The sequence below is a fragment of the Crinia signifera genome, chromosome 1 (assembly GCF_055691185.1).
Source record: "Crinia signifera chromosome 1, ASM5569118v1, whole genome shotgun sequence".
Taxonomy (NCBI): domain Eukaryota; kingdom Metazoa; phylum Chordata; class Amphibia; order Anura; family Myobatrachidae; genus Crinia; species Crinia signifera.
This window is the reverse complement of record NC_139217.1, coordinates 280664291-280690011: the sequence shown is the minus strand read 5'-3', so window position 1 is coordinate 280690011 and position 25721 is coordinate 280664291. Positions and strand designations below refer to the sequence as shown.

Sequence of the window (25721 nt, the reverse complement as noted above, 5' to 3'; positions counted from 1 at the left end):
CCACATTTTTGGATTTAAAGGGGTGTTTCCCATGTAATCATTGTAAAGTCTGTAAGCATATTACTCGTGGTTCAGATTTACAAAATCCTAAACTCTCCTTGATTAGAACACACTGTTTCTTAAATTGCAATTCTTCCTATGTCGTGTATGTATTATCCTGCACTTGTGATTTGCATTATGTGGGAAAAACTAAAAGGTCGTTAAAGATTAGGGCACTTGAGCATTTAAGAAACATTAAAAATGGCGTAACTAATCATAGTGTCCCTAGGCACTTCAACACCTTTCATAATAAAGATCCAAGTGGGGTGAAAATTCGAGCAATTGAACATGTGCCGCCCCCATTACGGGGTGGAGATAGAGATAAGTTGCTCATTAGACGTGAGACCCATTGGTTTATCACACTGAATACATTAGTGCCTTTTGGATTGAATGAGGGTTTTGAAGTCACTCCCTTTATCAATCAATAGACGGCAGCTATAATGATAATTTTTGCTCCTAGTCGTGTATAATTAGTTTATATATTTTCTATACATGTTTTTATATTCGTATCAAAAATGAATTTTTTACGATTTATCGATGGTTTTCGATTTTTTAATCAATTGTGTTTTTATCTGTGTGTATTGATATGTATCTGTACAGTATTCTTTGGCATTATTGCTGTGTAGCCATATACTGTCATTATGTTGTTTTTTATGTTGCAAACTGTGTGTGGTTTGATTAATTGTACACTGTTACCGGCGGGTGATGTCATCTGCTATGCATGAATCTCATTGGAGGTTCTGCCTGTTATATTGCACTCAGGTATTCACAGTGCCACGCCCTCTGACGAAGTCCCTGACGAAACGCGTTAGGGCGTGGCCTGTGATACCTGCGTTCTTGCCATACCCTGTCTCCAGCCTGGTGTCTGTTTTCCCCGACGAGTGGTCAGGAGTCCCGGCAGCGCAAACCAGCGTGTGCGGAATCCCTCCCATCGGTGGTGGTGAGCATATCATCAGGAGCTGTGTGCCCCGGGTATTTGTTTAACATCTTGTGGTAACCAGCCCACAGCAGTTTTTTATATGGTACGAGTAACTGCTTTTATCTATGTTGGAGTGTGTATACTCTATTAAAACATCATTTACATGCACTATGGAGCGCCCCTTTGTTCTCTGTATTTTCTAGATATCTATTCATCCTGACCCTGGATGCCACATTTATTCAAAGGGAGCTGCAGGTCTGATTGTGGACTTTAGTGACTTTATTTGGAAATCCTACTTAAGGATCATTTGCTGGACCAAAATTGGACACTACATATTGAGCGCAGCTCACAAGTACTTTTTTTCCATTTATTCTGTGTTTGTTTGTGGGTCATTTGTGTGAGCTCAGCTGCTTTTGCAGGTTTTCTGCTAATTGATATTTATCATGTGGCGTAATGGTGACCTTACAAATAAGAGGTCCATTGAGTGTTGTAGAATATTCAATGAAGATAGTAATGCTTTATTATCAAACGTTAGTCAGCCACAAAAAACTGATTTGCTACTCAGCTTAGAAAAATTACATGTTAAGGAAGCCAAACTGTGGTGGGACATAAAAAGTTTAAGCAATTATGTTGATTGCAGGAGAATCCCGAGGGGCCTGCGTCTGCTAAAAACACCCACAGTTGGTAATGATTGTGAGCAATTTTCTAAAAGTTGGTTTCACATTCTTGATGAGTGCTCGTTTGAGCTGATGCGGTTATTAGTCTCAGAAAAGAAAAAGATGCTTACTGAGACTGAGAAGCAATTGCAAGTGACTGCCACTGAATTAGAAAAAATTCTTGATAGTGAGAAGATTGCATTGGCTAAAATTGAGATTGAAAAAAAGGTCTCTGTAATTGAGTGTAAGGTAATTGAAACCAAGCAGAAAAAATTCTTGCGTGACAAGCTTGATTATGAACAAAATATGGTACGGTCTTGGTCAAGTAAGAATGATAATACTGCCGTTGTAATTTCTGATAGACCTGTTCCCGTTGCCACTAAATCTAATACACGGAGGCCTACCAATAGGGCTTACACACGTGGCAATCGGAATCAGGTCTATGAGAAAAATGACTATGTCGACAGAAATGGTGTAGACATTTCCCATAGAAATGATTGGACGGTTGTACGTCCTAAATATAGGAAAAAATCATTTGTTGGGGACCCTAAGAAACACTGGGATAAACCGGTATTTGATGAACCTCGGGGCTATATACACAATAATCGTTTTGAGAGGTTGCGCTCAAATAATGATAATAGTGACCGACGTCATTTTTTAGATCAAGGTATCCAGCAAAATACTCATGCTCAACCAACCCCTGTCCGGACCCCTATAAGGTTAAAAAGAAGGTTAGAGGTGGGAGGGGATCTGGAATTACCAGGAAGGCAAACAAAAAAACGAGTTTTGTAGGATTATCTACCTTAAATACTTCAGTAGATCTGGAGAAAAACGGTATTTACAACCTCTCTAAGAAAATACTTACCAACCACGAGAAATCTTTACTTCTTAAAGGGTTGTCGTTCGCACCGTCAGCCTTACCTAAAAAAGTCGACTTACAGGTCGACCTAAATCTATTTGTAAGAAAAATGACACTAAAGCGCCATTTTTACAAAAAAGATGGAGAAGTCTCCCCACCTACACCATCCTTAGGGGACACTCATAATTCGGGGTTAAAACTAAAGTCCACCTTTTACCCTGTAGAGTCGCAGGGCCCTTATTTAGAGATGTTCTCAGAACTGGTTAAAAATGACCTTGAGAGGTTGGACCTGTCGCATAGAGATTGTTCCAATTTATCTTTCAAAGAGAGAAAGGCTCTCAAAAATCTGATGGAGGATACATCCGTCGTTATTAAGAACGCGGATAAAGGCGGTGGTATCGCCATCTTAGACCGTGATGCTTATATTGATGAGGCTCATAAATTACTAAACGATGAAGTGTCTTATAAAAAACTTGATAAAGATCCCACCCAACAATTTTTAGGTGAACTCCAGGTTTTATTAAATCGTGGTTTAATGGATAAATCCATCAATATGGATGAATTCAAATATTTAAACAATGTGATGCCAAATTTGGCTACATTTTATCATTTACCAAAATTACACAAGAGTAAGGTCCACCCACCAGGGCGACCAATTGTGGCCGGAGTTGGTTCCCTGACCGCCCGGCTGTCAGAATTTGTTGATTCATATATTAAACAGTTTGTGCCACTACTGGACACCTATGTGAAAGATTCTACGCATATGTTGCAGATCTTAAAAAATCTTGAATGGGATGATGGTCACAGCTTTGGTACCATCGATGTTTCATCGTTGTACACGGCGATCCCACATAAAAAAGGTGTGGATGTTATTGAGAAGGTCCTTAGAAAGAACAGTGTGTTCTCTGAACCTAAAATCAATTTCATTTGTGATTGCTTACTGTTTATATTAAGGCACAATTATTTTGAGTTTTTAGGTACTTGGTACCTCCAGACTTGGGGCACGGCGATGGGGACGATTTGTGCCCCAAGTCTGGCCAATCTGTACATGGGTGACTGGGAGACCAGTACACTTACTCCTGAAGTTATGGAGAAGGTTGTTTTGTTTAAAAGATATATAGATGATATCATCATAGTGTGGAGAGGTGATGAATCATCATTTAATACCTTTGTAACTGGCCTGAATAATAATTCATACAATTTAAAGTTCACTTCCAATTTCAATGAAAAACATATCGAATTTCTTGATTTATATTTGAGCGTTGACAAATTCCCCATGTCTCGCTCAATTGAAACATCTACGTTCTTTAAATCGGTCGATTGTAATAGCTACTTGCAATTTGAGAGCTGTCATTTAGAAAATTGGAAACAGAACATTCCCTTTTCTCAGTTTGTACGCCTGAGACGGAATTGCTCTGACATTACTCTTTTTGATTCACAAGCAACAACATATACTCATAGGTTTAATGAGAGGGGATATCCCAGTAATGTTGTTACTAAGGCACGTGAAAGAGCTCGTGCAACTGAACGTAATAGCTTGCTGGAATACAAACAGGCTATACCAGCAGCCAATTCCAATAAGAGTTTTGATTGTCCTTTTGTCACTCAATTCAATGATAAGGATCATGAAATTAAGCGTATATTTGAGAAAAATTGGCACATTCTCAAACTTGACCCTTTGATGAAAGAGTGGCTCTCAGTAAGACCAAATATTGTATATAAAAAAGCTAGAACATTGAAAAATATGTTATCAAAGAGTCAACTGCGAGAAGTGAACATCAGACCACCTTCATCCACATTTTTGGATTTAAAGGGGTGTTTCCCATGTAATCATTGTAAAGTCTGTAAGCATATTACTCGTGGTTCAGATTTACAAAATCCTAAACTCTCCTTGATTAGAACACACTGTTTCTTAAATTGCAATTCTTCCTATGTCGTGTATGTATTATCCTGCACTTGTGATTTGCATTATGTGGGAAAAACTAAAAGGTCGTTAAAGATTAGGGCACTTGAGCATTTAAGAAACATTAAAAATGGCGTAACTAATCATAGTGTCCCTAGGCACTTCAACACCTTTCATAATAAAGATCCAAGTGGGGTGAAAATTCGAGCAATTGAACATGTGCCGCCCCCATTACGGGGTGGAGATAGAGATAAGTTGCTCATTAGACGTGAGACCCATTGGATTATCACACTGAATACATTAGTGCCTTTTGGATTGAATGAGGGTTTTGAAGTCACTCCCTTTATCAATCAATAGACGGCAGCTATAATGATAATTTTTGCTCCTAGTCGTGTATAATTAGTTTATATATTTTCTATACATGTTTTTATATTCGTATCAAAAATGAATTTTTTACGATTTATCGATGGTTTTCGATTTTTTAATCAATTGTGTTTTTATCTGTGTGTATTGATATGTATCTGTACAGTATTCTTTGGCATTATTGCTGTGTAGCCATATACTGTCATTATGTTGTTTTTTATGTTGCAAACTGTGTGTGGTTTGATTAATTGTACACTGTTACCGGCGGGTGATGTCATCTGCTATGCATGAATCTCATTGGAGGTTCTGCCTGTTATATTGCACTCAGGTATTCACAGTGCCACGCCCTCTGACGAAGTCCCTGACGAAACGCGTTAGGGCGTGGCCTGTGATACCTGCGTTCTTGCCATACCCTGTCTCCAGCCTGGTGTCTGTTTTCCCCGACGAGTGGTCAGGAGTCCCGGCAGCGCAAACCAGCGTGTGCGGAATCCCTCCCATCGGTGGTGGTGAGCATATCATCAGGAGCTGTGTGCCCCGGGTATTTGTTTAACATCTTGTGGTAACCAGCCCACAGCAGTTTTTTATATGGTACGAGTAACTGCTTTTATCTATGTTGGAGTGTGTATACTCTATTAAAACATCATTTACATGCACTATGGAGCGCCCCTTTGTTCTCTGTATTTTCTAGATATCTATTCATCCTGACCCTGGATGCCACATTTATTCAAAGGGAGCTGCAGGTCTGATTGTGGACTTTAGTGACTTTATTTGGAAATCCTACTTAAGGATCATTTGCTGGACCAAAATTGGACACTACATATTGAGCGCAGCTCACAAGTACTTTTTTTCCATATATATATATAGAAAGGATCGTGGCCCCGATAATGCGCTTAGGAGAGCAGCACCTCTATAGTACCCTGCTGTTAGTAAAGGTACGGGTAGAGAAGAGATAGAAAAAGAGAATAGGGGTGCGCTAAATGTACCACTTTGTGGCTATACATACAATAAATAAACAGTTATTTTCATAAAAAACAGGTAAACGTTTATTAATGGTTCATCCAGCAGTAAAAAAAATTCATTCGTTCAGAGTTTTTCAGATAAATGCCTTATATACTGTAGATCCGCGGCCCAACGCGTTTCGTCCCTTAGGACTTCATCAGGGGCAATGAATCAATCTAATAAGGAGAAATCTCCTACACAGTCTGTGGGTGGGATTATATTTTTTAGAGGATTTTATTAGAGTTGCCTATTACGGTAAATAAGTCTCTCAGGCTAAAAAGCTCTGTCCACAATAAAAGATTTGTACCGCCTCAGAATGAATGTGGTCTTCTTTGACCAGAGGATGGATTTGCATAGATCAGCAGATAAATTAGTAACAGTGTGGTATTCTTCAGGTTCTAGCGGGTGTGTTTATACAGCCCTTGGGGTGAAAAGATGGTCTCCAACACCAACAGTGGTCTCCAGGAGCAGGCTCCTGGAGACCCCGTGATACCTTGTTTAGACGTTTTGAGAAACTGCATTTATTGTGAACAGAGAGATACCCCATTTTGTATATGTGTGAATCCACTGTTGGTGTTGGAGACCATCTTTTCACCCCAAGGAAACTGCATTTATTGTGAACAGAGAGATACCCCATTTTGTATATGTGTGAATCCACTGTTGCTAGGTGACAGTGATCGTGATAAGTGCAGAGAACCATCTACTAGAACATCGCAACAAGACAAAATACATATAGAATACATGACATGACGGAAACATGACAGTATGTTACAAAGTACATAATGAAGCGGTCAGCTGACTCACGGACGTCTGTGCACCGGGTGAGCAGATATGTTCATAGAAAACAGTGAAAACTGCAGGCTTCATTGAGCCCTGCAGGGTGGATCGTTTTCAATTTATTGATCCACCACGTCTCACGCTGTAACAGCAATTTATCTCTGTCACCCCCTAAAAAAGTCAGAGGGGGTTTTCTATGAACATATCTGCTCACCCGGTGCACAGACGTCCGTGAGTCAGCTGACCGCTTCATTATGTACTTTGTAACATACTGTCATGTTTCCATCATGTCATGTATTCTATATGTATTTTGTCTTGTTGCGATGTTCTAGTAGATGGTTCTCTGCACTTATCACGATCACTGTTACTCATGTAAATATTTTTTGTTTCACAGGGTTGCCTAGCAACCCCTCTGACGGCCGTGCCGCACCGACTGGTGTGCGCCACCGGAGGGTGACGTCATTGGATCCGGCCCGACGAGGGGGCGCGGGCTCCCCTTCACTTGTGGTGCTGTTGGCTATATAGGTAAGATTGTTTCTTGTTACTTTGAGCTTGACAAAGGTTATTAAAAACCAAAACGTTGCTACACTATTTGTGTCCCGTGTACCTGTTGATAAACCCTCCGAGTGCCATCAACTGCTTCTCTGTATATTTCGTGTGCTTGCACACGCTGAGAGGCACCAGAGGTACTACCAAAGGATATTACACACACACATACATACACACACACAAAAAATATCTCTTTAGTTGAGTGTACTGAAGTGCACAACTAGCATTAGTTGTTAACGTAATCTTCACTTAGCAAGATACACATTCACTACTACTGTTCATTCTAGCACCCTTCACCTTTCAAGACCCGTACAGTTCCTCTTTCCTGAATGGGGTGCCTCTGTCTGCTGTGTTGTTTCTGCCACAGTCTGGTCTGTATCTAAATACAGACCAGACTGTACTAGAAGCACCAAAGCAAAGGAACTGCATGGGTCTTGAATGGTGCAGGGTGCTAGAATGAACACTATACTACAGATCTTAACATAAATCTGGGCTGCTACATTTAAGATCTTGGAGATACCTTTGCCTGCAGATGTCTCTGATGGTTGCTGCTTTTGCAATTGTTTTTTCCCACTGAATGTCTTTCCCAGTTGACAGACACTGGGAGTCAGCCTTGGCAATCAGCTTCTGCAGCTCCGGATAGACTCTGTCCTGTAACATACAATAGTAAAACACAAATTATAGTGTGCGTCATAAGAACTGGTAGAAGAGCTGAAAGTATAGGTCAATCAGGATATTGGGATATTACCTTATTCGAAACTGAACCAAAAAAAGATTTAATGTGTGTTGTGCAATGCGTTCATCAAATTTACTGCATACCGACAGTTCGATGTATCCTGAAATTTAACGGTAGCCCAAAAGTTTATTGTAAACTTGCAAACTTTCAGCATACAGTAAACTTTGGGGACACTGAAAAAAATATACTAAATCCACTGAATTTAGGGCAGAAAAAGGGCTATGCTGTAATTTACAAGTCAAAGGCAAGATGTGCCCCCCACTCCCTCAAGATATTCAAGAAAATTGCACATCTACATTACACGCCCTATGGAATGGCACTTGAACCATGAAAACTGCAGTTGTAATTGGTGAGTAGTTCTCAGCTCTCACAAAAATAAAATTGCTTAGTTAATTAAATATAGATTTAAATAATCAAGCCCACCTCCACTGCATTATTCCCAGTTAGCAAAAGGAAAAAAACGGATTTAAATGTCTTAAAATCGGTGGAGTGAGAATAATAAATGTGCAACCTCAGTATAATCCGTGTACCTGTTTTTCCCACAATAGTGTCATCAAGCGCAGGGTGATAGGTTGAAGTTTGGATGTGTTGCCTATCATCTGTAGAGCCCGCAGGATCTGAGGCACACAAACCTGTTCATTGAGAAGACACATACAATAAATGTAAACTGCATTTTTGTAAGTATTGCATACAACTGTATTTGTTAAGGAGACTCAAACAAAAAGAGATGAGATCAAACTCACCTTATGTGTACCAAAGGTGGGTATAGTGTACAGAATTTCCCGGGCTAAATCAGGTTCTAGAAAATGGCCAAGTCTGTATATCAAAACTGGAACTAAGTATGGGACCTGGAAGACAGAAAAGTATTATTGTGATGGCTTATAAAATAACATGTTACATGTAAAACAATTATTGTGTAAAACAATAATCACAGCGAAGGTAATCAATGTATGTGCGGAATCATTATACTGTACACTACCAATATACATACATGTAGCCGGTAATGCACAAGAAAGCACAAAGTCACATGCAACTGGTTCCTGACCAATTCATACCTTTCTTTTAATGCAATCTACACACAATTGCTGCTCCCGCCATAGGGTCCTGAGGAAGCTCGTGCGAAGCGTGCGCCGACCGCACATCAGTTTTGATTTCCGATACCCCCTCCCCACTTACAATGTATTTTGATTCATGTTTGATATGCTGACGGGTCTCCGCTGTACATGGAACCCTCTGCCGGAAGGTGTGGTGTCTAACGCTTGACAGCCCGCCGCACACAGGCAGCTTGTGTCTCAGAAGCCCTGCACGGGCACATTCAATAGAAGCCGCATGGATACAATCCCCAGATGCTGTCGGGTTATATTGAGAACCACAGCTAAAAATCCAAAACGGCAATCATTGGACCTTGGGCGGGTGACGGAGAGTACTATCCGCACTCAGCACCAGAGGTCAAAATACTGCACATAGGATGCCGTGTTTAGCCTCTGAATTGTTCCCACAATAGATATCAAAATCCCCTCTCATGGTAGATTGACTAAATGGGAGATATCTAGCAGGTTACTCGCAACATACAGATCAAATCTTACACTGTGGGACTTCCAGCATTACCAACGGGGTTTCCCGTGGACATTGCTGGATATACATTGGGGGATCTGTACAAACACATTGATTTGCCCATATAAATTAAGAGTATATCGGGAGTCCAACTGAACAAGGATTCTTATCCTTTTTTATTCACCAGTCTGTGTCTATATGTACGTTTGTGTGTTTTATTTCGCAATCTTTTAACAATTCCTAATAAAAGTTAAATCTTATTGTATCTTTAATCTTTGGTGTACCAACAATAGACATTCTTTCTTCGTCCATTTTTGTCCCGCCATATATCTGCTTGTCAGGTACCTGTACAAAGTGGCCGATTCAGACTAGTTCGTAACGAGCCAAATTCGGCCCTGTCCCCTACGGTCAGGGTTTGTGCATGTGTAAACCCCAGGAATGAACGCCTTAGGTGAGTTTCACACTCGCCAAGCCCTTCGCTCCATTGTGAGTGGAATGGGGGTGGGCAGGAGTGTCGATGGGGACAGACAGCCTTGTCGATGTTTGCTTGTGGCAGGTGGGTGATGTCAGCAACCGCCCCGAATTCGGACATCTCTGGCCAACATAAAAGTCAGTTTAAACTTTTATCAGTGAAAGGGGGGGGGGGGGGGGGGGGAATCATTTGATTTTACACCCATGCGGCTGAATGCAAGTGAATGTGTAATCGTAGACATGGACTCGCAGGCAAATGCTGGTAGTCGAGCGGTGGGGGGGCTTTACCTGTTCGCGAACATGCGCAGTCTACCAAGTCTGAATCCGGCGCTAAATTATTCAATATTTGTTGTGGACAACGGACTTGTTACTTTATTTTATCCATATTTAACTATCGTTGGAGTCTCCTTGCACTTTCTAAAAGGAACTTTTTTCCACAAAAATCCATTTATTGTCTGTTAAACGTATATAAAAACATACATTGATTTGCAGAGTAAATCAATTAAATAAAGCAAAATACTAATTATATACATTATATGTTTAGTAATCTATTTATTTAAAGACTGGTATTTCATGCAACAAAAACACTGTATGTTAAAAACTTTATAGGAAATCATGGTGATAATGAAGAGACACAGTATGCATTCACACAAGCAGCGTTACCCATGGAAGAGAAAGGGTAAACTGCAAACACTTGCAAACCCTGAATTATCCAACAGCTGGATAAGTGCAGAGGACGAATCATTAGTTTCAGATATAAGTGGACCGCTCAGGAGATGGTAAAACACGTTGCTAAGCAACTAGGGGCATTTTGCATCCCATCTCATCCCTAAATATTCAGCAGCTAGGTCATCTGTCTAATTAATATTGTGAAAGTGTGTTTTATCCACATATTCTCTTCTCTGTCTTTTAATTGCATGTAATTTTCCACTGTCCATTGCTTCATTCATTGGGTGTGAAACTGCTGTCCCTGGGAAAGTAATAATAACATGAATGCTGACAGAGAATCCTGGATTCTGTAACAATAGATGGACTTGAACGAAGCAACACAGATTTTATTCCAGAGCATTTCAGGTTATTCAAAAATAAACTAGGGTGTGTTACATATTCTTCAAATATACCATAAAAACAGATGCTGCCCAGACATAATGGAATTATCAGAAATGCACATTCATGTTCACGACTTGGTGTGAGCGAATGGTATTGTCTTTATGTCAAAGATATAAAAGTTCGAAAAATAAGAAAAGTTTTAAAAACAGCAAATATAAGCATTGGTGGCGTGGCCTGACAAATAAGTATATAGATAGTGAATGTCCATGAAACAGTAATTTGTTAGGTATAAGGCAAGCGGTCAGGGAACAGGGGTAAACAAATTTTGTACCTCACACAGCCATACATGGTAATCATCAACATCCTCAATTGCTGCTAGGCTGTGTACCATACTAGCAGGATATATCATCAATTTCTGGGGGTGCAGTGAGTATTACAATTATGATTTCCTTCCTTTCAAATCAAGGGGGTAACGTCGACTTAGCCTTTCTATGTACTGTATATACTCGAGTATAAGCCGAGTTTTTCAGCCCTTTTTATTTGCTGAAAAAGCCCCACTCAGCTTATACTCGAGTCAGTGGCTTTAATGATGTAGCCGTGGCTTAGGGAAGATGGCCGCATCTACGGGAACATGGCCACCAGCCTCCTGCACTGAAGACATGTATGGTGCAGGAGGTCTGGCCATTGCAAAGCAGCGCCGGCTGCAGAAGGAAGTCATCGGCGGCCGCGAACCCCACTCCCCCTCCCTCCATGGAGCCGGTCAGCGGTACCCCCCTACCGCCCTTGAGCAGTTTACCTCCCACCCCTGTGGAGCCAGACAGCGGCACAGCACCTTCCCTACCTCCCTGGAGTAGTTAAGTGGCAGCAGCAACCTCCCCCCCCCCCCCCCCCCCCCGAGTCCAGGGGAAGCAAGAGGTCAGTAAAAGCAGAGGGAGCAGCCTGTGGTGTCCTGTTATTACACAGGGGGAGCAGCCTGTGGTGTCCTGTTATTGTGCAGGGTGAGCAGCCTGTGGTGTCTTGTTATTATACAGGGAAATTTACCAGTAGCTGCTGCATTTCCACCCTAGGCTTATACTTGAGTCAATAAGTTTCCCCAGTTTTTGTGGTAAAATAAGGTGCATTGGCTTATATTTGGGTCGACTTATACTCAAGTATATACGGTATGTTAGATTTTCTTCCTGAAGATGGGGAGATTCAGGGAACATATAAGATGTGGTAAAGTTATGCTTGGGGATTATTTAGCAGTCTAGAAAATGTCCTTTTAGAATACAGTACTTTAGATAATGTACCTCAGAAACACTTCCAATATTTCAGGTGGCAGCTGATTGTTCTACAGTGCAATCACTATTGTAGTATCCCAGGAGTAAGTATGCTAGAAAATTATGAGAAACAGTGTTCTCTAGTGCAATAATCAAATTGTTTGGAATAAAGTAAAATGCGGGTCAGGATCTGGTCTCTGAGAAACACTTACTTACCAACTAAGTGTTTCTCTAGACTTTCTCTGAGACTCTCTCCTGCAGTTGAAGCTGTGGTCCCCCGGTGTCCAGTCGGTGCCATCCAGCAAGTCACCACTACCAGGCATGCAGGCCTCAGGACTGTTCCACATGCACTGTTCTCAGCATGGGTGTGGCCATCTTAAGCTGGCCATACATCAGAAAGATCGATCTTAAGATCGATTGCGCTCATGATTGTGTACAATTTCCCTTGAAATCCCCGGCAGTTTTTGGACACACAATCTACACACAATCGATCATACAATCAATCATACAATCCATCTACTGCATGATTGTGTACACAAGATGTGCACACAATCTGCATACAATCCATCTTACAATCAGTCATACAATCCATCTGCTGATTGATTGTATGATTATGTACATAAGATGTGCACACAATCTGCATACAATCCATCTTACAATCAGTTGAGATTGTATGATTGGGTACAATTTCTTTCTGATGTATGGCCACCTTTAGATTCATCCACAAAGGGCTTTCCAACCAATCCTGACCATGCCATTCTAACATAGTGACCAAACCTCTGTGCTCGCTCCCTATAAGTATGCTGGAAAAAGACTTGGAAAATCATCAGTGCCATGATGTCCCCAGAGTAGCTGTGTCCTTGGACTCTACAGTGTCCTGTTATTTGGATCAGTGCAGACTCTCCATCCTGCTGCACAGTCTGACTCCCTCCAGTGTCCAGACTGGGCATTACCTTGGTTCCAGCCAAAACTACAGTATTTACCACTTGCTTCATCAGTTATCTGACCATCATCACAATACTGTACCATTGTCCATCTGCATTCAATGCTTACTTCATCTGCTACCTGTCCAGTAGCACCCACGTTAACCAGCCACCTTTTCAGAATGTCAACATTATTTATTTATTATTTATTTACAGTTTCTTATATAGCGCATACATATTCCGCAGCGCTTTAAAGAGAATATTTGAACATTCACATCAGTCCCTGCCCCAGTGGAGCTTACAATCTATATTCTCTACCACATATACACGCACACAGAGACATTCTAGGGTTAATTTTGTTTGGAGCCAATTAGCCTACAAGTATATTTTTGGATTGTGGGAGGAAATCGGAGTACCCTGAGGAAACCCACGCAAGTACGGGGAGAATATACAAACTACGCACAGTTAGAGCCATGGTGGGAATTGAACCCATGACCTCAGCGCTGTGAGGCAGCAATGCTAACCATTACACCATCCGTACTGCCCCCAACATCGATATTACCGCCTCTATATTAATCTGCAGTGCTCCTACATGTTTCCATACACTATCGATGGTCAACATCAGTAAGAACCAATCTCAGCATCCATAGACTCCAGCATTGTGTCGTTCACTTTACTTACCTGATTCTCCTTATACCAGTCCAGTACTCTCTCCTGCCAGTTACATCCAGTCTCCTAAGATTCAGTTTCCATCCCAGTCACGCCTTTGGGCCTCAAACATTATATACATTAAGGGTTTCCCTTTATGTGGACTAAATTCATTAAAGAACCCTGCTTCCATTACATTCCAGCTCCAGACCAAAGTCACCGCTCAGACGTAACAATGCGTAAACCAATAAGATAATAAAGGTGCTTCAAGGGTCTTTACATAACCAAAAGAAGTCATCTCCGGTCACCATCGACATCGGGGCTAAGCTAAAACCCTCTATCTGTTCCATTCTCATCTCAGTAGTCACCCTCATGATGAGGTCCAGCCACTTTTCAGGTGGCATAAGTGACTAAATGCATTTAAGATATTGGTACTGTACCAGTACTTTTTAAAATTTGATTTGCTGAATGTAAGAACTTTTTATTATTGTTATAATTTTACATATGATCCGTGTAAAAATTTAAAAAAATGCACTATGGGAAAGAAGACCATTTGCACCTACATGACAAATAACCACTGACTGGGATCTCCAGATTCAGAGATGCCTTGACGTTGGCATGGAGGCTTACCATATTTTTGCAAATATATGTATCTGAATTATCTACCACCATGTGGTTTTTCAAACATTATTGCTAGTGCCCCTTGGTGTGCTGCGGAAGCATGTTTTGTATATTTGCAAGTGCTCCGACATGGTCAGACAGCAGTTACAGCAAAACCTTAAGACTCTCTGGTACAGAGACTCCTGTGCATGATCCACCGGTACTATTACAGCATCAGGCACTCTCTATTCTTACGAACATGGCTGCGCTTTGGAGTGCTGCATTTCTTAAGAATGATACCTCTTTTCCCCATGATTTTTCTTTATACGCTGCTGCCTGGGGTTCCGATTATCTGCTGCTCAGTTATGTTGGTTGGAGGGCAGCACTTTATTTCTTCAGCGGGTAACCAGTGTCTTCCTTCCTCACTGGGGCCTCCTGCGATGTGCTGGTATCTCTGGAACATGTGAAGGTCTGCTATTTCTGCCTCCTGGATGTGTGCTCCTCCTACTGACAACTACCGGAAGTACCCTTTCCTGGATCTCTACTCCTGCTGTGTGGTCTATCTTTCTGTGCTACTGGCATTCAGAGCCTTCCATCGCCGCCATCGCCACCATCTTGGCTCCTCTGGTATCCATCACTTCTCTTGCATAGGTCAGGGTCAGATTTGTTACTAGGCCCGTGAGTCACAGAACTAGGGTGGGCACCTATTATGCGCGGCAGCTGTCAGTCTGAGTCACTGACTTTTTATTATTTGCAATCAAGGGTTAGTGGTCCGGAATGTGGACGGAACTGAGTTCTGTCAGTTCCAATTGCAGGCGGACCAACTCCACCTCCATCCGCACACCTTTTCCGGCCCAAGCAGCAATATATGTTCCGTACCTGGCTCCTAACATGGCTACCCCATATCCGGTACCATGTACCTGCTGCCCAGTCTGGCATCCGCTTCTGGGAGCCTCACACACTAGGAGGACAAGCTACTGGGAGGATGTCATCCCTGTGCAGCTACTGTGGGAGATTTGGCCTAACTGGAAGATGGAGGTCACCAACCAGGTACTATGTATGTATATGATTGTGTGTGTGTGTGTGTGTGGGGGGGGGGGGGTATGAGTGTTATAAGGTGTATGTGGGGGATACAGGGGAAGTAGTGTGTGTAGCATTATGTTTATAAGTGGCACATCTGTGGTATTAATAATGATGAATATGTTAAAATAAGGGGGGGGCTGTTGTGCTTAGGGGAGCCTGACCCCTAAATCCACCCCATGCCATAGGTAGGACCTGCTGTTTAGGAGGCCTTGCAGTCTCCACTCTCTAACTGTCAAGTGCCTTTGAACATATGTGTCCTTTGCTCCTTGTGTCCCATATCTCTGTGCTCCATTGTCTCTACCTTCTGTCATTAACTACTATATAGCTGTGGGCCAGATAGTGATTTAAATGTCCTGATCTGCTAATTTGACCTTCTGTGCATTCATCCCTACCTACTACTTACCTGACTCCTTCACTGATATTGCAGATTTTAATATTTACATATATTTTCCATTTTCTCCTATGTTGATGAGGAGTATAAATCTTAGCTTATTTTGCTGGTAGAAACAGGGTATAAGTGCCGGAGACAATGGCATCTGCCCTTAAGGGGGCACCTCCTCTATTGTTCTCCTTTCTGTGCCTTCCTGCTATTGCAGATGAGGCACGGCACTCAGTGTAGTGACAATAGTCAACACCAAGGCGCTCCTACCCTGTGATCCATCTTCTGGCTGTCACTGTGTACATATGGGAGCCTCTCTCACACTGACAGGCCCTTTGGCTTGATGTGTCCCAAAAAGTGTGCGTGGGAGCCCTGCCTCTTGGCTCCCCCAACCAAGCTTGGTGATGATGCCAGCAGGATGCCTTGGTTGCTAGTGAAACTCTGTAGGCAGTTTAAGCTTCTGCTCATGCTGGTGCTACCTACCACAGCTGTCTGGTGCACCCACCTGCATATCAACCTTGCAAGACAAGGGCTATGGTTTGTGTACATAAAGTAAAGGTAATGTTTTTTTTTTACTATTCTGCTGCCCTGTAACTAAACCTGTGAATCTGTTACCTTGCACTACAACATCTTGTCATAACTGTGTCTTCTTTATCCTGATGGAATTAAACTAGCCATATATATCCATGCTTGAGAACAGATAGTTAGATGAAAATGACTGCGGTACTTAAAATTGCTGTTATTGCAGTCCAGATTTTACGGATATCCATGATTGGGCATAAGTGACTCAAGCCTCGATAATCTTAAAACCTTTAAAAAAATTGGAGTTTGGGAAACTGCCTTAAAACCTGTACATTTGGGAGGAGGAGGCAACAAAGTTTGGGAACCATTAGTTTATAGGACAAAATAATTTATACAGCACAGTGGCAGACCATCAGATAAGCAGCAGCAGCAGGGGGGCAGTGGCTGAAATTAATTGGCAAAGTGATTCTTATCGGCGGTCTGGTACAACTCACCTCAGGTATCTGTCTATGGAGTTAATGGATGTTGACAAAAAAATTGGGCATGACAATTTGTCAGATAAAATATAATAATAATAATAATAGATAAAAATAAATAAATAAATAAAAAGGTGTGTGTACTTTGTGGGTAAGGGATATGAAAATGAGGTACATGCAGTTATAAAGATATATAGAATAAGTGTTGTTGTATTTACAACGTCCGATATTCGGCATCAGAAGGAGGGCACCAACATTTATCTTGCCTCCAGGCAACTGGGGTGAGGATACGCCGCTGGGGCAGCATTTTTCTACCAATGCTTTTCCATCTTTGGATGTTCAGTCTCTCTCCAACCCCCTGCAAACTGCTGCATATACTCAGAATCTCTTAATGAACAACTCTCACAGGCAATCACTGACTGACTATGAAGGCCCCCACACACTAGAACGTTTTTTTGGCCGATTGTCCAATTTCCGACCGTCCGATTTTTACCGATAATCGGTCGATTATTGACGATTATCGAGGAAAATAGGCCGATATATCGGACGATCGGTCGGAAATCGGACAATCGGCCAAAAAAATCGTTCTAGTGTGTGGGGGGCCTTAAGAAGCAGGTAACAGATTGCAGTCCATTTTGACACAGCCATAGGCAGGATATTTCATTATAAGACTGTAACTCTGTCCTTTGGCTTGCCAGTTTAGTGGGTCTCCTTGCCAGAGGATTCTTCTTTTTCCTGCCTTCTCCATGGAAATTCACAGTATGCATAATACGTAATGCTGAGACCAGGCAGAATGCCGGGGTGGGCGATGCAAGGACCATGCCCCTAGCTTTGAGGCACGCAAGGGCCAAAAACACTTAAAGACTGCAAACTACTTAAATTTAGAGATAAATTTAATTTAGAACCACAAGAGGCAGCCATGCAATGTTAAGTAAAAAATCAAATGCAAATGCGACAGCCTTGGATGTGCATGATGAGCAGGACACAGAGCCGACTGTAGAAGGAACACATACCGCTGCACCATCCATCGGTGGATGATTTCCAGCCAGCGCACCAGATAGCATAGTACCAGTGGCAGAAGTACCTACATGATAACACTGCTCCTGTTTTTGTTTCTGGAATCTAAGAGCAATTTAAGAGCAATTTCTCTACAAAAGCTTAATGTCAATGAAAGTCACATTTGGTCTACTTGAGAATTTGCAGGCCAGTGGTTCAGCGCCAGAGTATCTTTCAGACCTAAGATACTCTCGGGCAGATTTATTAAGCTTGGAGAAGAGATAAATTGGAGATACAGCGGAGAAAAAGTAAAAGGAGATAAAGCACCAGTCAATCAAATCCCAACTGTCTTTTTCAAACACAGCTGATTGGCTGGTGCTTTATCTCCTTTTACTTTTTCTCCGCTGTATCTCCAATTTATCTCTTCTCCAAGCTTAATAAATCTGCCCCTCTGTGACATACAGCGGATAATCAGATCAGTGAAACAAACAGCGTTACTGTAGGATACATGTACTGGTACACACCGGGTAGGGATGTGTGCGGTTACTGGGGGAGGATCCAGAGACATCAGTTTACCAGGCCCCAATATTTCTGCTGCCAGCCCTTACAGGGGCACATTTGTTCAAAAGTTCCAGTATATAAAAAGTATATACAGTGCAGAAAGCTGTGTCATATCTATAGTCAAGTAATACAAACACTTTGCATAGCAGACATAATGCACAACACTGGGGGGACAGCTGTTAGCGATTCATATTAGTGGCATGAATAGAGTATAAAGCTGGGACACATCTCTTGACAAGTAATCTAGTACACATAATTGTACTTATGTACTAACTGGGCTGCCGATTTTGAAATCGGGTCCATCGCATCGCATCCGATGCGATGCGATGGACCCGATTTTTCCATAGGATTCAATGTTAAAATGGACTGAGTCCATTTTAACATGGAATTCAATGGGAAAAGGGGTCCTTTTCATACCCCTACTATCCAAGTGGGCATGGAGTTGGATATAAACCTGTGGCGAGCGTAGCGAGCCACCGAGCCCGAAGCGTGGCGAGCGTAGCGTGGCGAGTGTAGCGCGCCCCGCGAGGGGACACAGAATACCGTCCGCTCGCCACGCTTCGGGCTCGGTGGCTCGCCACAGGTTTATATCCAACTCCATGCCCACTTGGATAGTAGGGGTATGAAAAGGACCCCTTTTTCCCATTGAATTCCATGTTAAAATGGACTCAGTCCATTTTAACATTGAATCCTATGGAAAAATCGGGTCATCGCATCGCATGCGATATGGTCGTATGCGATGCGATGCGATATCGCATCGCATCTGATTGTATGCCTTAAGTTAAGGCATACAATCAAAAAATCGGCAGCCCAGATAATACATAAGTACCCACATAATGCACAACAATGGAGCCCATGGCTGTTGAAAAGAAGTATACATAGCTGAGGCACACCTAATGGCATTTCTACAGGGTCCTGGAAAAGGTGTCAGCCTGTGCACTAACACTGGCTGATAGGACCCAGTTTTCCTGACCGGCAGCAGCTAACCTTCTCCGGAGTATACTCCAGGGTTGCCGACTTTAAGATTCTCCTCTCTGGGAGAAGCCCGGAGAGGAGAGATTCAGCAGCCACTCAGGGGGCGGGGCTTGCTAGTGACATCACTAAGCCCGCCCCATGCTGGTAAAGCAGCTAATTCACGGATCTCCGTGGAGGGGGCGGGGCTAAAATGACGCGAATGTGCCGTTTTAGCTCCGCCCCCTCCTCTGAGACCCGAGGATTGCGGCATTTTAATGCCGCAATCCGGGGGTCAACGGGGGTCCCCCCTGAATCCGGGAGGGTTGCCCACCCTTCCGGGGGCCGGGAGGGGGTACCCGATTTTCGGGAGACTCCCGGAAATTCCGGGAGGGTCGGCAACCCTGGTATACTCTCCGGAATCAGCAGGATTGAAGAAAAAATACAGAAGGAGTTTCACCTCTCCTGTACTGTGGGTGCGCCCAGATGTAACAATACAGGGATTGCTAAAAACACATGTTTCAATTTAGATTAGGGATGGGGAACTTTTGGCCCTCAAGATGTTGTTGAACTACACATCTCAGCAAGCTCTGCTACAGTTTTGCTGTTTATCCATGCTTAAACTGTTGCAGGGCATGCTAAGAATGCGTAGTTCAACAACAGCTGGAGAGCCAAAGCTTCCCCATCTCTGATTTAGAAGAATCATGATTTATTTAGGTTTCTTTGAATAGTTTTAAGGGCTGTACAGGTTCAGCAATTTTGTTGTTAAATACTTGTCACTTTGCTACTTTATTATACAAAGAATTGGGATGCGGCCTTATCCAAGTGAATGAATTTTGTTATACCCCTTTTCCACTAGAAGAAATAACCCGGTAATCTCCGCGGGGATGCGCTTCTACCTGGGTTTTTCTGGTAGTGAAAATGCTTCCTCCCTGTCAAATAACCCGGTTTGGATTCCCAGGTCTGAGTGCTCAGATGCTGCCCGGCATTAGACTGCGCATATGCAGTCTAATCCCCAATCCTGGGATTGGAATCCCGGCGTTTTGGGGGCCAAATCCCGGGATCCCTCAAATCCCGATCCCGGGATTGGCCACCCTAATCAATACAACACATATAGACAACAAATAGACATATTGTACAACATACATTATAAAACGTAAAAAAGAAATAGTTTTTGTTTACAAATATTTCATAAGTTAAGTCTTATGAGTCTACACGGGGAAAGGCCAAATTGACTTGTGCTCAACCGTATAATGGGAATTAGGTGGGCCCGTGATGTAAATCTCGCCCTTACACCTACTTGGTGTGATTTATTAAGGGATTACCTTCCTTCTTCAATAATAAACTTTTTAGTCCTTAGGAGGTGTCCTTGCAGGGTTGCACCAATGGGAGTACTGGGTCTGCCGGCACCCTGTAGTAGCTATCCTCCAATCTACGCATTTCAGCCTCTACGGCAGTGGTTCCCAAACTGTGTGCCTAGGCTCCCTGGGGTGCCTCAGGACACTTACAGGGGGTGCCTTGGGTTGGTGGACCAGGATCAATTCATATTAGTTATGTGCAATGTACCAGGCAAAACCAGTGCTGGTGGCTGCCAATCATAACATATGTGGACAAACAGAAGCAAATCCTGCCCCTCACCAGATAACTGTGACATATAAACACAATGCACTTAATGACATTTTTTTCCCCTGAATTTCTCGATATGAAGCATTTGGCCTAGGGGTGCCTTGAAAATATTTTGATGCTCTAGGGTGCCGTGATTCAAAAATGTTTGGGAACCCCTGCTCTAGGGCCTTCTTCAGAGTATGTGTTCACAGGTCACTGCACCCCAACATTGGGGTGCAGTGACCTGTGACCACATACTGTAATAAGTAAAAAAACAGAGGGCTCAAAACTCACCATAGTAAACCCACTCACCTTAATACACAATTGATTAAATAAATAATGGTGAAATGGAGTCACTTGGCAATGGGCTACAAGCTTAAGTGTACTGGTCAATCCATGAACTAAGGGCCTAATTCAGATCTGATCGCAGGACAAATTTGTTCTCAAAATGGGCAAACCAATGCTGCACTGCAGGTGGGAAAAATGTAACGTGCAGAAAGTGTTAGATTTTGTTTCTGTGCAGGGTAAATACTGGCTGCATTATTTTTACACTGCAATTTAGATATCAGTTTGAACACACCCCACCCAAATCTAACTCTCTCTGCACATGTCACATCTGCCCCACCTGCAGTGCACATGGATTTTCTCATTTTGAGAACAAATTTGTCCTACAAACAGACCTGAAATAGACCCTAAAACCCCATTATTTATTAGGTACTCTTTACCTAGAATGGCGCCCGCGATTAGCATCGCGGGCGTCGGGGGTAAAAAATCGCGGGCATCGCAGGTACATAAAAAACGGGTGCGACGCGATGCCCGCGATTTTCCCATAGGGATCAATGTTAAAAGTCAGATTGGACGCGATTTTAGTGTTAAATGCCTCAATGGCCGCGATTTTTACATAGGAAACAATGTTAAATGGGCCACAGAGCCCTAATAGTCCCCCTGAAGTCTTAAATGGCCCCACAATTTTTAACGCCACCCCACGATCAACGTGAACCCGAAGCGTGGCGAGCGCAGCGAGCCCACGAGGGGCGGCGGTACGCGTCCTCCGACCTTTTCATACCCCCACTATCCACGTCAGTGTGGAGTTGAGAATAGAATAGCGTGGCGAGCGCAGCGAGCCACCGAGCCCGAAGCGTGGCGAGCGCACGCGGATACCTTCACAGTTATACGCGTCCCCTCGCGGGCTTCACAGGTGTCCGTGGCGACGCGGACACCTGTGAAGCCCGCGAGGGGACGCGTTTACCTGTGAAGGTATCCGCGTGCGCTCGCCACGCTTCGGGCTCGGTGGCTCGCTGCGCTCGCCACACTATTCTATTCTCAACTCCACGCCGACGTGGATAGTGGGGGTATGAAAAGGTCGGAGGGCGCGTACCGCCGCCGCTCGCCACGCTTCGGGTTGACGTTGATCGTGGGGTGCCGTTAAAAATTGTGGGGGCCATTTCAGACTTCAGGGGGACTATTAGAGCTCTGTGGCCCATTTAACATTGTTTCCTATGGAAAAATCGCGGGCATTGAGGCATTGAACACTAAAATCGCGTCCAATCTCACTTTTAACATTGGTCCCTAAGGGAAATCGCGGCCATCGCACCCGTTTTTTAGTGCATTCGATGGTCGCGATGGGCGCCGTTCTAGGTAAAGAGTACCATTTATTATCTAGTTACTAATTAAAAACATTGCAACCAGCTAAAGTGGTCTAATGACATCTTCAAGCATAAACCATCACATGATTCATGCTAATTTACACACATCGATGTTCTTGGAAATCTACTAAATTGAATGCATTGCTTACCTGGGAAGAATCCGCCTTGGCAACTCCACTCATAACCTTTAGTACTTTGCATAAATTCTGTCCCGACTCACAAACAAGTAGGTATCCCAGCAACAGCGATATGTGTGTGGGGACATTGGCAGTGAAAGGCAGCATCGAAGACACAGAAGTCAACCAGTCGCATGTAGCAGTGCTACTTTCTTTAAGTGTATTCAACATGTTCAAGGTCACAGTCATTGTGCAGTGCCAGCTGGACATAGGAAAGTGCAGCATCACAAAGGGCTAGTTTGCAGGAAAAAAAAAAGAAGAAAAAAGTAAGTGTGTATAAATTAAACAGACAATAGGGATACATCACTATACTACCCATACCAGGTAAGGTTCTATTGAAACATCTACTGCTCACCCACCAGCGTCCCATTTATTTTTAAACCAGTGCAAAAACACGCAGTTTTTTTCAGGTATGTATGTTTTTATGTCATAAGCTGTCCACACATGTAAGGACTATTATTCAAACCATCCATCCAACAAGTTGACTGGTTGAAATGATAAATCGTGCTTTGTGTGGGCAAATGGTGATCATATGTATCGGGTACAAAGTGGCCAAAGTGCATGTGTTTGACATCCGATCCGCAGTCCCGTGTGCATCAGATCGGCCATGGAGATCGGATGCGCTGCACATATAAGACCTCCGAACCGGACACCCTCCCAACAGCGGGGAATGGGAACCGCATACAATATATCGTATATGATCCTGCCACCAGGGAAGCTCCCGGGTCGTTCAAGGGGCATCGTATGCGACTTTCCCCCTCGGAGAAGTCGCATAGTGGAGGGCTTAACAAAAAAAGACAGACAGTATCTGCCTGCTTCTGTATCCTCTCGGTAGTGTCTCACTATCATTAATATGGAGAAAGTGGGATTGCTTTAATCAAATTACCATATTCTCACTATCCTTCTTTTCTAGGTCTTGTATTTTTTCCAGAAGTGTCTGTGCCAGGTGCTGCAAGGACGCACCGCCATCCTTCTCACTGATGCAATCAACTAAGCTTGAGGATGACAACACTTGCAGTAATGGCAAAACCAGAACCTGAGCAATGGATGAAGCCTTCTTTTCGCCTTGGCACACCAAAATCTTTACAGCTGTGACAAAATAGGTTATTGACATAACATAAAGTAAAGGCTATCATAATAAAACTTCCATAATAAAAAGCATATATGTTTACAAGTAATTCCTAATTCATGAAACACCATTTCCATGGGTTACCTCCAATTAAATCTAGGCAATTTGTGCATGTGCATACTGCGGGTGATTATAACTCAGACAGACACAAATAGCGAGTTTTAGCATACAGCGCATGAACAAAACGTATCCATTTTTTCCTATATCCACCCTAATAGGCCAGAACTAGGCTGGATCTGTCAGTCAGTGGAATGGGTAGGTTTTAGGGCAGGATCTGGGCAGTGACAATGCAACAAGCTGTTTTTTTCTTGAGGTTAACTGTCATGGGTGTGAAGCTAGAGGCCCGCGCTATTCTGAGTTGTTCATATGGGGAAAGGGAAGTCTGTTTCAGACAGATTGCTTACTTCTAGCATGGGGCTGATGGAAATGTGAATACTAATGTTGACATTTGTGACTGTGGATGGAAACACAGTAAGCAGATCTCTTGAAGCCTCAGAGAGCCTTCATTTACCCTAAGGAAACTCACATCAGCATAAAGTAGTAAATCAGGCTTGTGTGGCATCATGGATAAACAGCCACTTTGCATCTGACTTAAATCACCTCATTTGTATTGTATTTTATGTTTAGAGTATATTATACTCGCGCCCACTTGAGAACTTGTTAACATGTGTATTCATCAGATTAAATCTGTGGAACAGCTGCACTGTTGGCATACTAGCTAGCATTATACTGCCTCACAGCACCAAGGTCTTGGGGTCAATTCCCGCCATGGTCATATCTCTATGAAGTCGATAAAGTTCTTCCAGCAGCTACATGGGTTTCCTCTGGGTGCTCGGATTCCTGCCACACTCCAAAAACATACAGGTAGGTTAAATGGATTGTAACAAACAAATGAACCCTAGTGTATGTGTGTGTGCATGTGATAGGGAATAGAGACTGATAGAGACTGCAAGCTTCACTGAGACAGGAAACTACAGTATCTGGAAAACCAATGTTGAATATGTGTGTGCTACATAACTATCTAAATGAGTCAACAGCATCATTTACAGATGAGCTGCAATATGACTTACACTCTACATAATGGCCCTTATTCAGGTCTGACCGCAGTACAAATTTGTTCTCAAAATGGGCAAAACCATGTGCACTGCAAGTGGGGCAGATGTAACATTTATATAATTCATAGAGTGTAAGCTTGCAGCAGGGCCCTCCTACCTCCAAGTCTGTCTGTTGTTACCCAGTTTGTTTTATCACTGTCTACTATTGTAAAGCACAATAAAATCTGCTGCGCTATATAAGAAACTGTAAATAAATAAAATATAAGGAGTTAAGGTGTGTACACACTTCTACAATTTAGACTTTCTGGCTGTGATACGGGAGCGCGCATCGGGATTGCAAGGGTTAAAACCTGTGCGATCTGCATGCGATCCAGATGAGATTTTGACTATATATGTGTACACACCATTAGATTTGTGTGAGTTATTTTGTTTCTGTGCAGGGTAAATACTGGCTGCATTAATTTTACACTGCAATGTAAAATTCAGTTTCAACACCCCCCCCCCCCCCACACACACACACACACCAAATTGAACTCTCTCTGCACGTTACACCTGCCCCACCTGCAGTGCACATGGTTTTGCTCATTTTGAGAACAAATTTGTACTGCGATTCGATCTGAATAAGGTCCAATTTGTTTTATAGGTCCATACTGTTCATATTCATTAGGTCTGACACAAGTTTTCCAGAAGATGACAGATTCTGAATAGATTTTATTTTGTTCCTATCTTAAAGTTGCAAATTTATTTCACATGAGATGATGCTATGGGCAACTAATCAGATACTATTACCTTCTAGAAGGTGGTAAATAAATAAGAAGTAGAGTCTGATTGGTTGCC

The 25721-nt window shown here is 42.8% G+C and overlaps 1 protein-coding gene across 1 annotated transcript in view; it reads right to left on the bottom strand.

Moving 5' to 3' along the window:
* Positions 1-25721, bottom strand: part of FOCAD (focadhesin) — a 253346-nt gene that overhangs the window by 135976 nt on the left and 91649 nt on the right. The window contains exons 10-14 of the mRNA XM_083184719.1: positions 23587-23789; positions 22674-22934; positions 8544-8648; positions 8331-8432; positions 7585-7715 (exon numbers count right to left, since the gene is read on the bottom strand). Of these exons, the coding sequence (XP_083040845.1) occupies positions 7585-7715; positions 8331-8432; positions 8544-8648; positions 22674-22934; positions 23587-23789 (802 nt within the window). The remainder of the gene's footprint in view (positions 1-7584; positions 7716-8330; positions 8433-8543; positions 8649-22673; positions 22935-23586; positions 23790-25721) is intronic.